General features: G+C 54.3%; 2 protein-coding genes across 3 annotated transcripts in view; one reads left to right on the top strand and one right to left on the bottom strand.

The window, feature by feature from the left end:
* RIPOR3 (RIPOR family member 3) overlaps positions 1-1,578 on the top strand; it is a 74,976-nt gene extending 73,398 nt beyond the window's left edge. The window contains exon 22 of the mRNA XM_055545301.1: positions 17-1,578. Within this exon, the coding sequence (XP_055401276.1) occupies positions 17-120 (104 nt within the window). The 3' untranslated portion in view covers positions 121-1,578. The remainder of the gene's footprint in view (positions 1-16) is intronic.
* Positions 1,579-2,354: 776 nt separating this feature from the next.
* PTPN1 (protein tyrosine phosphatase non-receptor type 1) overlaps positions 2,355-15,942 on the bottom strand; it is a 63,736-nt gene continuing 50,148 nt past the window's right edge. For both annotated transcript variants that reach the window (XM_055545302.1, XM_055545303.1), the window contains exons 5-9: positions 11,774-11,911; positions 8,511-8,720; positions 8,040-8,201; positions 7,444-7,670; positions 2,355-5,764 (exon numbers count right to left, since the gene is read on the bottom strand). In XM_055545302.1, coding sequence (XP_055401277.1) covers positions 5,578-5,764; positions 7,444-7,670; positions 8,040-8,201; positions 8,511-8,720; positions 11,774-11,911 — 924 coding nt within the window. In that variant the 3' untranslated portion in view covers positions 2,355-5,577. The remainder of the gene's footprint in view (positions 5,765-7,443; positions 7,671-8,039; positions 8,202-8,510; positions 8,721-11,773; positions 11,912-15,942) is intronic.

Genomic DNA, 15,942 nt, shown 5'->3' with positions numbered 1-15,942 from the left:
AACCTTGATATTTCAGGAGAGAAAGGCCGCTTGGCTTTTGAGAAGATGGACAGACTCTGCTCAGAACAGAGAGATGCGGCCTTTGGCCAGGAGGCAGATGTTGAAATCACAATCTTTTAAAAAGCCTCAGCTGATGGGCTCACATCCGGGGTCCTTGTCTGTGCTGTAGCCTGGCCCCAACACACGGAGGGTTTTGGGAGGGTGCGGCGGGGGGCAGGCTGAGCACTCCCCGAAAAGCATCAACTGGCCAAGCTGCTTCCTGACCGTCCAGGCAGTTACGAAGCCCTGGGGCGTATGTGGGACTTCCGTCCCGGGGCAGAGCAAGCACGGCACTTTGAGGGCTGCACTCCGGTCCGCCTTTGGCTTTGAGCATCTGCCTGACTTTCCGCAGGTTGCAGAGCCGGGTCAGTGTCGGCTGGTCCTGCTATGGGGAGGCTGAGGCTGGGAGTCAGGGCAGCCGACTCGGCGCCATCTGGTTCCCTCACGCCCCGGACTGAGGCGGCGAGTGGGCTGGCTGACCCTGCTAAGGAGGTGGTGTGGGTCGCAGGGCATGCGGGAGGGCCCAGCCAGGGTGTCCACTGTTCACTTCAGCCAGACACGCAGCCCAGATGTCTGTGGAGCCGGGCGGCAGCCTGCCAACCACGGACCTTGATCTCACTGTGGTTCTACGACACGAGGAAACAAGGACGGGGCCTCTGCTGGGAAGTCCAAGTGTCCTTTGCCTTGACCTTCACCAGTCAGAATAGAGGGGCTTCCCCGATGGCTCATCAGTAATCAATCTGCCTGCACTGCGGGAGACTCGGGGTTCGATCCCTGGGTCGGGAACATCCCCGGGAGGAGGAGATGGCAACCCCACTCCAGTGTTCTTGCCTGGAGAATTCCATGGACAGAGGAGCCTGGCAGGCTGCCGTCCATGGGGTCGCAAGTGTGACGACTAAGCGCAATGAAGCACAAATCCAAATGGAGTTCTGAAGCAAGTCCACTTAGGGCTTGTTAAATACACTGCTTCAGAGGCCACGCGCTGGTCTGAAGAAAGATTTCACTGAACATCACGTTTAAAGAAAGAAAATCAGTTTCCTATTTAAGTCTTAAGAAAACCCCAGAGTGTCCTGGGATGTTTCTGGGTTAATACAGAGGCACCCTGGGTTCTGGATGTGGAATCCACAGTGGAATTGGTAAAGCTCTGTAATTTAAACATGCTCATTTACATTTCATGTATATATTTTGTGCTCTTTGGTTTAATTCAGTATTTATTGCCTTGCCGATATGTTGTTTTCTGAAATATCAATAAAAATAACTTTTTATTGGTGTTTCGCTCTACCTGACACACGAGGAAGGCAGTGGTGGTTTTCTCAAATATCCTGAAGGAAGAAGCCACCCTCACCCGACCCCATTCCCCAGGGCCCTTTCCAACGAGACTTTCTGTGAAGTGACTGCTGCCATACACGTGGCGGCAGCGGAGGGCGGTGTTGGGGCAGGGCGCCCCTTGGAGTCTCCCCAGGCACCCTGGGTCCTCTCTCCTTAGACACCAGGAGGCCATCCTTCTCGGGCCCTAGGCCCTGTCTAATTTCTCCTCAAGGTTACAAATTTGTTTTTCACACTGGAATCCCACCTCCTCAGGAATGCTCAGCTGCCTTTTTTTGTACCTGAGACGACCGTGACGGTCCCCACTGTCCTCGCTGGGCGCTCAGGGGCCCCATGACCACGGGCTATCTGCCCTGCTGGGCTCCACGCTCTCACGGGGAGGCCACAGCACCTGCAGCTTACTCAGCAGCCAGCTTTGAAACAACCATAAAACCTTAAAGGCCGTAAGGGAACTCTCTGTACTATTTCCTCAACATTTTGCAAATCTGAAATTATTCAGAATAAGAAGTTAAAAGAAAAAAAAACACCTTAGGGGAGAGTCCCATTTGATTTCAGACGACATGAACCCGTTCACTATTACGGCTCCATCAGTCCCGCGTCAGTGCGACTCGGGAAATGGGCTGAGAGGCGGCCCCGGCGCGGGCACACGCCTGTCAGGTTGGGTGGTTCTTCAAACAACTTGTATAAACTCGTCAAGTCATCCAAGGGCCCTAATACACTGAAATGGTGAGTTTTATTACCGTTACTGAGGGATAAGAAGAAGAAGAGGCCCCGAAGCTCCGAGTAAACGCACCAGGCGGGGAACGTTCTCGCAGGCCAAAGACACCCACGACCCCAGGAGGCTGTCGTAATCCTCAGACGTGGAAAAGCTGCAGCCCCTCCTGAACGACAGCATCTGCTTCGCAGCAGCAGGCATGGAAAGAGACACGAGTTGCCCAGCCTGGTTTAGGCCCATTAAGTGAAGAAATGAGAAGCACCCCAAATCCATGTTCTTTAGAAAAAGAGATTTTTATTGTTGCAACTAAAATGCAAACCATCATTGATATGGCAAATTGGAAAACTGTACAGTTTGACAGTTCTGTGAGGTCACAGAAGACCCTGAGACGCGCCCCCCACCCCCGTCATGCACCCACGTATACACACACCTGGAAAGGTATTATACCAAAACACCTGGCTGTTTGTTTTGTTTTTATTTTTGTAAAAATGGTTTATTCTATGGCCATTGTAAAAAATAATGACCTGATGAGTAAATGTTGGCTTAAGGCATATAGCAGAGCAGCTCACTACTTCTCTAACATACGGGCGACAGGACGCAGAGCCATCTGTTTTCCAAGGACAGGAGGTTAAACCAGTATATCCACTTTGAAATGCTACTGTATATACACACCCAAACTACTACATACACATACGGGACCTAACAGAACAGACGCACAAGCCCAGCTCACACACGCTTACAGCCTGGCCCCCAGCCTCATCCGCACCTCACCAAGGCCTGCGGGCAACACCGCAGATGCCCCCCCATGGTAACTTCTTGCAGAGCTTCTAACACGTGAAAGGCAAAAATGTGAAAATGCTGGCAAAAGAGCAGCTCGTGAGCTACAGCTGCCTTTTTTTTCTTGGTAAAAAAAGCTATTGAACGTGGAGGTCATAGGTTCCCCCCACGCAGGCGGAGTCCTGAGCACCATCAGTCCCCAGAGTTCGAGGTGGGGGCAGACGCCTCGTGCAGCAAGGCCCCTGGCCCTAGAGGGCCACAGGCCAACTTGAAGGGACCGTCGTCCAGGCTGTCTCAGGAAGGGCAGTTTCCGACAGTTGCCTTGGTTCCAAATCACGGTCCGCTCAAGGTGAGTGTGAACTTGGGTGCAGTGGAGGCCGATCCCACAGCTGTGTGTGTGTGTGTGTGTGGGGGGGGGGGGGCGGGTGGGAGGGCCCTGCTTCTCTACATGTCCAGATCCCACAGCTGTGTGTGTGTGTGTGGGTGTGCGGGCGGGAGGGAGGACCCTGCTTCCCTACATGTCCAGACTGCAGGTGTCGCCATGGCTCCCACACCCTCGGAATGTCTGAGCTGCAGTGGACCCTGCTGGAGCAGGACGGGCTGGGCCTCACTAGGAAGTCACCCGAGTGTCGCGCCAGGAATTACACAACTATCTGTTACTGGAAAACGTCATTCCACTGCTGAATGGCGACTATTTCAGCAACAGTCTTAGGAACCACAGCCACGTAATGATCAGACCGTGCAAAGGGAAACTGGACTTGTACACGGGGCACGCTAGTCAGCAGAGCGCTAAGTATTCCAAGCACGTTGTATCTGATGGGGACACAGGAAGACGGGACATGCATCCTAATACACACAGGGGGAGTGGTGGCTGAGATCAAGGTTGAACAGATAACTGGGGAGGTGAGGAACCGGGACAAAGGAACCTCACACCATGTCTTAAATAGCCAAGTGTCCATTATCATTATCCCCTTGCTCTATGAACACACGCAGACTTCCTCTCAAGCTCCCCGCAGCATCGCGACACGACAGCTCCCAGCCATCCTCCCACTGGGCACTGGTCTATGCAGAGGCTCACAGCAAAGTCCTCCATTCCCAGCCCGACCTGAGGGTCCACTGCTGTACTTCTGGATAAAGCCCTTGGTGCAAGGCTGACATCAAAAAACTGGAACCTATTATTGGTTTAAGAATTTGCTAGTGCACTGTGGATGCCCTTGGGGAAACAATGTAAAAATAAACATGGAGTGGAGAGGGGCTCACACGGGCAGTCTCCCAGGAGGGCGGTGGCAAGGACTCTGTGTGCCACCCACTGAAGGCCCCATGTGAGGCTCGTCCCGCTGCCCATCCAGGCTGCCCTGCCCCGTGCCACGGGCACACCCTCCTGTGCCCTCTCAGAACTGGGCTGTGGGTCTGGTCGTCCAAGCAGGGGAGGGGGAGGAAGGGGGGACGGTGGAGCCGAGGCCAAGTGCCCAGGAGGGCCGCTTCAGTGCAGACCCGCGGCTCAAGGGCAGCTGCGGCCCTGCCCGCTGCCTCACTCACGGCAACTGCCCACCAGGCGGACGAGCCTGGCACTGGGTCAGGCTGTATGTTGCTGCTGAATAGGAACTGAAAAGAAACCAAGCATTTCCAGACGAGCCCGGCGCTGCAGAGCTGCAGACGCACGCACACCCTGGCCACCCCCACCTCCCACGAAGAGTTTGATTTTTCACAGGAGCTCTGCCTTTCCAAAAATCACCTCCAAAGAAAAAATTGTTTGCATGCTGCTAAACCGCGGGATGCAAAGACGGTTACTTAGAAAAGAAGTAAAAGGTGAAAAACCAACAAAGAATGAATCACCTCCTTGACGTTTTCCCTAACTTCAACAGCAACACATTCCAACAGGGGGATTTCTGCCGAGACGGCATTCCTATTCTGGGCCGAGCGGAACCTGCTCCGTCTGGGTCTCGAGGCCTGGGTGGAGGGCCGGCGGCCGCCCTGTGGCGACCTCTGGCCCCAGGGGACCCTGAGTGGGGATGGAGCGAGGCGGGCAGGGCGGGCAGGCCGGCCGAGAGGGGAGGGCTGTGTGGGGAAACAGACGGTGGGACACAGCGGGACACCCTGAGCAGAAGCAGAAGCCAGGTTCTGATTTCTAGAGATGGCCTTTGCTGCTCTCCTTCTCCCAGTGGGGAAGCCCGCAGCAGGGGCCGCGCCCAAGCCAGACAGGGTCCGACCCTCAACCCTCTTCTCCAAAGGAGTTTACATTCGTACACGTGTGGGAGTCTTTCCCTGGGAAATCAAATAAAAATTGTATCTGGTGACGCCACCTAAGGGCACAAGACAGTCTCTTAAGTGCCTAGTCTTTTCTCCCCACCACGCCAGAAATAACAAAAAGCTGCTTTTTATAAAGGTTAAAAACAACAATGTGTTGTAATTCTATTATTTTTTTTTCAAAAACAAATGAGCAAAAAAAAGGAAAAGAGAGAGAGACGTATTTGGCATTTCCTCTACTTACTCCTGAATAGGTTAAGGCCCTGAGATTAGACTCTTCTACTCCTGGGACCACAGCGCCTCCAGACCCCAGTGCACCAATCCCCAGTCCTCTCTCGTTAGCCCTTCACAGTTCCAGACTCTGAAAACCTCTGGCCTGCTTCTTCTGGGACAGGCTCAGCGCGCCCCCTGCACTGAGCGCCGCCGCCGGGCAAAGGCCAGGCTCTCTGCAGGCGGTCCGGCCAGCACGTCCGTCAGTGGAAACAGACCCTGTAGCAGAGGTACGCGCCGGCCGTGAGGACCGTGGCCACGCACACGTTGACCAGGAAGGGCTTCCAGTGGCTCAGCGGCTGGTCTCGCTCCTCTGCAGGCAGCAACGGCTCCCCCTGCGCAGGGTCTGCGCCCACGACCCGCCTTCTGACTTCAGTGTCTTGACTCGCGCTGAGGAGTGAGGGGGCAGAGAAGGGTTACTCATCCGGGAAGACAATGGCAAGGATGCTATTACCATGGGAAGAGCTGTAGGGAAGGGGAGCCCCCTGGAAACGGCCTGACGACGCGGACACTGGCCAGAAGCCTGCCTGTCACCACCTCCTTCCCAGGGCCCGACTGCAGGGCCAGGGCAGGGGTCCGGGGCGAGGCCTGGGTGCATGTGGGCTCCCCCCGGTGCAGGTGCTCAGGGTCTCGGCCCGCTCCACGGTCTCCTAGCATCCTCTGGCTTTCAGCGCCCAGATCCACGCTTCCCTGCTCCTCACTTTCACCCACGGAGTGTGGAGGGCCCCTCTGCCCACGGTCTTCATGAATACAGCAACGGGACACATGACACTGACGTGACACAAGCTGTGTGCTGGCTCCCGCCTCTCACGTGGCCCATGATGAGCCCTCGGGGGGAGCACACCGGTCCACCCGCGAATGTCAGCGGAGGCCCAGGAAGCCGGGCACAGCCTCCTGCACTCAGGATCTGCTCTGGGAGGCTCCACCGGACAAGTGTCTCTAGAGCCCCAGAACCAGAGGTGCACGAAAGGTCCTGGGAGTAGGTTCATGGGTGGGGACTCAGGTCTGGAAGCCAGCATTTGGCAAAGTAACCAGGGAAGATCTGGATGGTGAGCTTAGCCGGAGGACCTGGCGGGGCACACACCATGTGTAACCTGCTCTCTCACGCATGATGTTCCCAAGCCCGGCCACAAGAATACACTCTGATCTCGTCTTTCAACAGCTGCAGAACATTCAGCACAGGGAGAAAGCCCTCCCGATACACTCCCTGGATACAGAATCAACCCACCTCTAGTTTTTCAACATTACAGGTGATGCCAGCATGAACACCTCTGCCTACACACCTCTGCACTCCACACGCCCGCTGAGAACTGCGGCAGGCTGAATTTCAAGGTGCAGACAAACGTGAGGTCAGAGTGGGAGCTAATCTTAAGCTGCCCTCTAAAACAGCAGGCACTGAGGGCGCTGCTTCCACGGGCTCAGGCTGACCCCTGTCCATCCTTCGAGCTCCTGCACAACGCCACCTCCTGCAGGCAGCCCTCCCTGACCTCCCAGGCAAGGCTGGGTGGCTCTTCTCTAAGGCTGACCGCCTCAGCATGCACCTCCATCACGTCCCGTCCATGGGGCCCCCACCACAACCTACTGTTCCCTTCCCAACAAGGTGGTCCAGAACACAGAGCAGGGGCCCTGATCTAATTATCTCATTTCTCACAGACATCAGTAGGTGCTCAGTAATCTTTCTCAAACTGTAAGGAAGCAAAATGACAATCAAAGCTACATGAAAAGGTTAAGTTCTGGGGGCTGAAGGTACGTGGTCAAGCCTGGACATCAGTTTTAGGACCTGCCCGAAGCCCGGCTCCTGTTTTCTGTCGCTGTCAACGCTGGGCCACCTGACTGTCGTGCCGGAGCCCCGGTTCCGACAGGCACCACCAGGTGGCGCCAGACCCCTGCTGCAGTCCGTCCCTCTCCCCGGCCAACCTGTGCTCAGTCCAGAGGCTCCGCCAACCAGCGGTGGCGGAGGTGCAGAGCTGGTCCAGGGCCCGTCTCCCCAAGGACACAGAAGTACCAGTTGCCAAGAGGAGGCTGCCCGCCCCCGCCCCCTCCAGTAAGCCAGGACCCTCTTCCTTTACCTCTCCAGGCTGCAGGGGGCGTTTAACGGGGCTCTGGTTGCTTCCTGGATGGGGCCGTCTTCTTTATCCTCCTCCTCAGTGTCATCCTTTACCCACTGATGGTTGGGGAAGAATTCTTTGCACTTCCCGTTGTGTGGCTCCAGGACTCGCTTGGGGGGCCGGGGAGGTGGGGGGACGTGCTCAGGTGGGGGCTCCAGATCCTCGTGGGAGAGCTCTTTCCATTGCTCCTTGAAAAAGCAGTAAGAGGAAGATTTCACAGTTGGTGATTTGTCAGGAAATCTGCTCCCTTTCAAGTGAGGAGAGGCGAGGGCTAGATGAGGGGCCTTTCAGCTTCTCGGGTCTCCAACCATGTGCTTAGAACATGAGATCTTTGGAAAATAAAGTCTATTCTCCCTATTAATGCTCTCCGTGTGAGCACTTCAAAGAAACTGGAACATGGTGACAATTTCCACGACTTTCTAGCTAAACAGATTAAACATGAAGTCTAGCTATTTCCCCTGACACGTGACATCATTTCAACTTCGACAGTGAACAGCCTCCTTTAGGGGCAAAAGTTTAAACCAGCACACCCGGATTAAAGCGGAAGGGATGCCGACCTGCACCGAAGAGTCTCCCATGATGAACTTGGCGCCCTCGATCACAGCCAGGTAGGAGAAGCGGAGCTGGTCTGCTGTCTGGATCAGTCCCATCCGAAATTTCCGCATCTCTAACAAAACTTTCTTGATATCAACAGAAGAAGGGTCTTTCCTTTTGTCCATCTGAAAGCCAGAGAGGAGACACAGCTGAGTGAGGTCTGGGTGTCAGGTACAACATGACTGTACACGTCCTAGGGGAGCGTGAGAGGGAAAAGTGTGAGGGAAGGGGATTCTTTGGCTTCCACATCAAAATTAAGAGCACTGCTCCAAATGAAGCTGTTTAGGGTAAAGCTCCCTTGATGGGAGGGAAGCTGCTAGAAAGTCAAGACCAAAGCTGGCTGACTGCAGACAGTGACGGAGGGCCACGGCCAGGCCAGCCTGGAGGTCACTGCATGCTCCCTCTGCTTCCTGCGGTCTTGAGGGCCGTCTTACCAGCAAGAGGCAGGTGTCAGCCAGGCAGAAGGTGCCTGACCTGCCGATGCCAGCGCTGCAGTGAACCACGATGGGGCCGTGCTCACGGCTGAGCGAGCCCGACTCTCGGACTTTGAAGAGAAAGTTCAGAAACGAGGCCGGCGATTCGGGGACTCCGAAGTCAGGCCACGTGGTGTAGTGGAAATGTAAGATCTCTCGGGTTTCTCGAGACTGAAAGAGAAATACACACGTGACGACTCTCAAAGAATCTCCTGTGTGAGAACCACTGACTTCAAGTAAGCGTGAAGCGCCTTTCAACACGCCTGCCTCCATGAGGAGTCTTTGTTCCCGGATTCTCTCCTCAGGACCACAGACTCAGCGGACAAGATCTGAGCCCCAGGCAGGCGCCAGGCTGCTCCTGCCAGCTGCAACACTTTCGCCTCCAGGAGCCCTCATCTCGACGCCCCTCTCCCTTCTGCTGTCTTCCAGGTCACAATGACTTCTCTCCGTAAGTCAAAGTGATGCTGCACTACCGCCCACAGCAGTCTTGTCATCAGCGCCTCAGGCTTTCACATGAGAGTAGAAATGTAACCACACATGTGGGGCGCCAGCTCTGGGGAACTCAGGGCTTTACAAGGCGATCTGGATGTCTCAGAGGACTGTCATTTTACAGAAAAAGGTTACTAACTCGGTCCCCGAAGACTGGAGACTGTATGTGTGGCTCAATCCCTTCTGAACAGGCGGTCAGTGAGGAAGGGGTGCGATAAGACCAGCTGGCCCGGCCCCACAGTGAGCGTCTACGTGCTCCCGCGCTGGGTGCCCGGGCTCCCGGAGCTCTCGCATGCAACCCCACTAGTCCAGTTACTCCCATGCTCCAGATGAGAAGCCTGAGGCTTGGCAGGCACCCCTCTACTAGGTAGGGGGCAGGACTTGCAATCTGAGTTGCCTGACTCCAGAGCCCGCGTTCACAGCCTGCTGCAGGGACCCTTGAAGGTGGATCCTGACACTTGTCCCCAAGTGTTTCTCCTCGTGGCCCCATCAGCTCCCAGGGGACCTGTGAGGACGGCCTCTGGGGCTGATTCCAGCTCTGCTCCTCTGAGACTCCACTCCCAGGGCAGACAGCGGGCTGCCAGGGGCGATGGTCAAACCGTGGTTCTCACTGAGGAGAGCCCTCACGCTAAGAGCCCACAGTCACGGGGCAAGTAAGGCCTGAGACAGGAACCCCACCAGCGGCGCGGAGCCAAGAGCCACGCCAGCACCCAGGTTGCCTGCAGAGCAGCTGATGGGGAAACACTGGGCCAGAGACCTGGTGGCCAACAGTGCCCCTCCCCTCATTTAGCGAATGTCCACCACGTGCCTCCTGGGTGCCAGGTGCCACGAGGGAGCGACTCGGCCCTGCCCTCTTCCCAGAGCTCATGCCTCCGGTACAACCACCCTCTCTGACCTGAGGGTGACAGAAACGTGGGAAAGGACCCACAACAAACAGCAAGGACCTGACACCCGCAGAGAACACACACGGGTCACCCCGCACCAGCCATGACACATGCTGGTATCTTCCTGCAGAACTGGAACCAATCTGCTGGTCACATCAGGATAACTTCGAGAACCACGCAGACAGCTCCACGCCTTTCTCCCTAGAAAACGACCTCCTTACATACTTTAATGGTTTAAAAGACAAACGTGTCTTCCTTTTTGGGGGGGGGGGGCGGTAAGAAAAGCACTTAAAAACAGATTTTTAAAAAATGGAATAAGAAAACAGGCCAAAAGCAAGTTCCTTCCTTAAATTCTTGAAAAGGTGTGGGTCATCTGTTTACTCCCTCCCTCATGCCTACCCACCTCTTTCTCAAGGAATTCATTCCAGACGTACGCGCGAACAGATCCACAAGGCTCAGAACAGATTTTTTTTTTGAAAACCACATTCTGTTAGAGCAAACAGATCTCCCCCAAACCTCTCTGCTCTGCCGCCCAGACAGCGCGAGCCTCTTCTGCTCAGGTTGAATTCCATTCTCTTCAACGAGCGAAAGAAATTTTCTCAAGAGTTTACCAGAAGTCATTCGTAACGCCAGGCTCGCAAGTGCTCAAAAGCATTAAAAAAAAAAGTCTACCACACAATCCTCCAGGCACATTCCAACCCTCCGCCAAGATTACTCCTGAAAACCACCCGTCTCAGCCCCTCCATTGGTCAGCGCGGGAGCCTGTGTGCGCCTCCCAACCCTCCCCCTGCCATCCTGCCCCGGCTGCAGCGCTCAGCAGGGCAGGGCCTGGACCGGCACGGTTCCCCGGAGCCGCACGGTTTCCACCTCTCCTCCACTCCCAGGCACCTGCGCGGAGCTCTCCATCTCACTCCCACTCTGAACCCACCCCAGGAGTCACAGCGACTACAGAGCAGAAGTCGAAAGTTAAGCTGAGAATAAAGACAAGGCCGGAGCAGACCCTGCCCGTCAGCCCGCCCGCAGCCCTGGGGGTCCGTGCTCCTTTGGCTCCGCTGGAGCCCGCGAGCCCCTCACGGCGCGCTCTGGGCCTGCGTTGCTCACACCCACACGACCACTGCAGGAAGCCTTCCAAAAGCCCGGGCTGGGGGCAGACTGACCTGTGGGGACGCAGCGCCCTTGGCTCAGGGCCGACAGTGTGAGGAGGTGGGCCGTGGGACTGCACAAGGCTGGGGTGCCTGCGTCTGAGGGAGACCCCCGGAGCTCCCCTCCGCGGTCTCTGTCACCAGCGGGGGTGCAGGTGAGCTCTGTAGCCTCCCCGTGAACGGGTCCTCAGCGGGGCTGCCTCCAGCAGAGCCAAGAGGTGGTCCAAGGCCATTATTTAATGAGAGCTGGCCCCTGGTGTTATAAACTCCCTGCCACCCCCGCCAGAAGCCCGGGACTTCATCTAGAAACTTTACACTGACCACAAACTGGGCCTTTCTTCCGTCACTGCCGACTAGTGACTGTGGATGAGAGGCCCGCGTGCTCCGCTGGTGTTAACTCCCAGGCTATCATGTTAGACCCTCTGCAGTTGGTCTGAGGTAAGAACCTATCCTTTCCCCTAAGAACTGGTGTTAGCTGGGGCTGAGAGAGAGTTCTGTGGAAAGGGAGGTACTAAGACGTGTCTGCCCCCCAGACACTGCTGGTCACCTGGCAGGTAAGCAGGTAGGCGCTGCTCACCATGGTGTGAAAACCGCATCTTGCTCAGAGCTCAGAAAACCACTGGTGCTAAGTAAATCACGACTGAAACAACACCTCAAGGAGACGTCACCAACAGGCCCGCCCCGGCACTCAGGTGCGGGTCGTACTCACCAAGAGGTTTTCCAATTCCAGCTGTCGTACTGTGTAATAGGACTTAATGTCTTCCGAGATCAATGTCAATTTCAAATTTGTGTCTTCAAAGACCATCTCTCTCTCTTCTTTCTGAGGCCAGTACTGTGCACATTTTAACTAGGACAGAAAACAGCGCCGTTACTGTGAGCAATGGACTGTCTTCCTATGGAGTGTGGAGTACTGTCCACGAGCTTCATGGTAACCACCAAACCGAGGGTTTTCTGACCTTGGAAGCTGACATCAGTGTAAGCTGCCTGCCTCCTGGGGAGATGGGGCGGGGCCTGTGAAGACCTAGGCCAGGGTGAGGCGGGCAGACAGGACATGCACTCCACGCCCAGCCGCCCTGGTTATCCGCACAGAGATGTGCTCCAGGCGTCGCATCCCCTCCCTGTCACCCAGGAGAGGAGCCAGCCTGCACACAAGGTTGTCTCTCAGGAATGACTTCATGTAGCCATTTCAAAGATTATCAAGAACCTGACTGGTGCCCTTGGCACAGCGCCAACTCCTTACCTTGGGGACGATAACAAGACTAGACCGTGAAAAGCTTGAGGGGTTGTGCATGCTAATTTGCTTCAGTGGTGTCCACAAATTTTGGCAACCCCATGACTGTAGCCCACCAGGCTCCTCTGTTCATGGGATTCTCCAGGCAAGGATACTGGAGTGGGTTGCCATGCCGTCCTCCAGGGGATCTTCCCGACCAGGGATGGAACCCACGCCTCCTGAGGCTCCTGCACTGCAGGTGGATTCCTTACTGCTGAGCCACCAGGGAGCCCCTTGAAGGCTGTAATCAAATGCAAACCAGGATCTAGAAGGCTTGAGAGAGGTCCTCCAAGGCTGGGGATCACCTCCTGCCCCATCCCACCCTTTTATTCTGGTCTGGTTCAATTCAGAAAAGTCCTTTTGATGTTCAAGTTTAAAAATCCCAGGAACTACTTAATAGTCTTGATTTAAATGTAGCTCATTAACATTTTCCTTAAAGCAAGCAAGCTCCCACAGACTTGGTTTCATTTAGAGGTCAAGAAAGAAAATTTGGGTCAAATTCAGTGCCAATGCTTTGTGTGAACCAAGTTTTTACACCAGACATTTCTGGTTGCTGATGACTATTCTGGACAAAACCAGCAGGTAGATGGGGAGAAGCTGCCGGGTCCATAAGCCAGAAGAACTGACACATCCCCAGACAGAGGCCCTCAGAGGCAGTATGACTTCCATCAAATGAAGTATCAGTGCGTGTCAACAGCTCTTTGGGAAACAGTACAAGTTCAAGACACTTACAATTCAACACGCACTGACTCAGAGGAGCCAGGAGGCTCCTGAAGTGGCTGAAGACAGAACAACAAATGCCCATTGATCCTGCTTTAATGAAAACCAAAGCCACAGAAAAAAGAGAGGGAAACAAATTAAGAAACACCACATTGTGAAGCCACCAAAGCATCCAACTTTATGGTCCCCAAACAGAAGGCCAGTAAGGTTTTCTAAAGAGCCTGGACACGGAAGTTTTGGACAGTTTCACCCATGTCATCTCCCTGCACCGATGTGCACGTGTGCGTGCTAAGTCGCTTCAGTCGCGTCTGACTCTTTGACATCCTATGGACTGTAGCCCTCCAGGCTCCTCTGTCCATGGGGTTCTCCAGGCAAGAACACTGGAGTGGGCTGCCATGCCCTCCTCCAGGGATCTTCCCAACCTAGGGATCAAGCTTGCATCTCTTCAGTCTCCTGCACTGGGCAGGCGGGTTCTTTATAACTAGCGCCACCTGGGAAGCCCAGCTGCCAGAATGAACCCCTGGAACAGAGCCCAACTATCAGCATCAAAATGATCCTGCCACTCAGGACACAGAAGCATTGATGGCATCGCACGATCACAACTGCATGCTTAGCCACAGTGGACGAGGCAGGTGAGAGTAAGACTTTAGAGGATGTTTAAAGGAGGCATTTATTCCTATACTTCTAATAATCAGATCTGTGCAATGCCTTGAGACACCAGAAACAAAGAAACCACCTTGGTAGGCCCAGAGCGACGAGTGCTGGAGTGGGCACCCAAGGCAGTGAGCAGACAAGAGGGTAGAGCCAAGCAGCAGAAACGCAGAACGGCCAGTTGCTCTCAGAGAAAGGACCAGTGTTTTCATATCTCATGGGCAGGAGAGGCAAGTCTTTTAAATCTCATCTCCACACAGCAAGCACTCACTTTCAAAAGTGAATATAAAGCCTCACAAATCTCTGTTATCTGGATAAAGACCAAGACTCTGAAACTTTATCGCTGAGGAATTTTGGCACACACTAAGTGTCAATCAACCAATACTTATTTAAAAATAGGAGTTCTTCAAAGAACTCTTAGGCATCTCCAGCAACATGCCACAGTCTGCTCTCTGTCATTTCCTGTAGAAGTTTTTTGCTGTAAACACATAAAATAAAACAAAACAGAAGCAGCACAAGATCACCATTTCCTACGACCCTATTAAGCTGATCCACAGGGCCCGGAAAAGGGGATTATCTTGTTGGAAAGCAGTCCTTTACTGAGTTAAACTGAGGCGTGTCTTGAGGGGGCAGAAGCAGCCACAGGCCAGGCCAGCGCTGCACCTGTCAGAGGTGCTGTCACCACCAGGAGGCGGTGTGAGAGCTCTCGGGTTCTGCTAAAACAGCTAGGGCATGCTGAGAAAAACCCACAAAGTCATCTGAGGTGACCCTCTGATGGGTGATCTGGCTGAAAGAATGATGAACACGGAGAACTAAAAGTGGAGTGTGAGAGAGACGGACAAAGCCTAAAGCACCCGTGATATACAACTCAGGGTCCCAAGGCTGAAAGTCCTTGAAATCAAACAGCATCTCTAGTGGGGACTTCAGGAGAGAGATTCGGGCGACGCTTCTGGGTGAACATGGCCTGGCTTATTCCCCCTGCCTAGACAACTTGCGTTCCCGGCCCCTGCACACATATGCACGCTAGCTTATCATGTCTAAATGCAATGTCTACATAGAATGAATGAGAACTTTGGCCACCTGGACGAACTTGGTCTAACACACACAATCATTTTTTGCACAACTGTCTTCCAGGAAGTATATCAGGTCCCAAAAGGGTAATGGGTAGTTCTGCCAAAACATACGAGGGGGGCCACTGGACACTACTTGGTGAAAGAAACCAGAAAACAAACATGCATTACACGGAGACGCTCTGCAAGCTGGTTTTTAGCCACAGGCTGTAGTGGAGAAATTACAATTAGATTAGTTGAGCAAACAAGACACTGCAATTTCTTATAATTTCCCCCGATCAGCTCTGATGGGGGTGATAACTGAGAACGCTGATGCAGAATTTAAAATGTTTATACCAAGGAAGGTTTAAGAACCATAAACCATACACTGCTTTCCATGCCAATTTGCATGCCCAAGTGCCCTAGGGTAAAAAGGAGAGCTACAGAGGCAAACAGGGACTGCGCCACACCACCACAGTAAACCACATGTAAGAATCACTCATGTGTCTCTCAACGGCCAGCACAGCAGTCCAAGGGGAAGGACGGCACAGTGGATCTGGGGTCTGTTTACACTCAGCCCTGGTGGGAGGCCACCGAGGGCAGGGCCTGCTGAGGAGCACGCGGCCTGAGTACCTGGATCCCCTTCCTGGTGTCCTCCGACCACAGCAGCTGGAGCAAACCGTGTGCAAACAGTGACGAGGTTTCACCTCAACTTTTAGTGACAAACAAATAAAAGGCAAATGCTACCTTCTCTGATGAATTTTGAATAAGTCAGTCTTGATTTAAAATTCTCAACCCTCCACACCACGATAGAGTGAGTCGCAAATGCGGGCAAGTCTGCCTCCCCAGGGACACCGGACAGTGTCTGGGGACGCTTTTACAGGCTTTGGCCGCGGGCAGGGTGCTCCCAGCAGCTGGTGGGTGGAGACCATGATGCCCCAAGGCACAGGCCGGGCCTTCCCGCCCCTCGGCAGAGTGCGACCCGGAGCGGCAGCAGCACTGGGGCTGGGAGACCCTGACGCTTCTCTGCGCTCAGCACCCGCGCCAGCCACCACGGTTTGCTTTCCCTTGCGGAGCGCCTGCATGGCAGGAATCTGATGTTTTGTTCCTTTATTCAAAGTTGCTGACAAGAAAGGTGGTGGAGAGGGCTTACTTCATGTTTGCAACTTTGTGTTTTACTAATCAAGC

This window comes from Bubalus kerabau, chromosome 13 (genome assembly GCF_029407905.1).
Source record: "Bubalus kerabau isolate K-KA32 ecotype Philippines breed swamp buffalo chromosome 13, PCC_UOA_SB_1v2, whole genome shotgun sequence".
NCBI lineage: Eukaryota > Metazoa > Chordata > Mammalia > Artiodactyla > Bovidae > Bubalus > Bubalus kerabau.
This window is presented reverse-complemented; position numbering and strand designations above follow the sequence as displayed.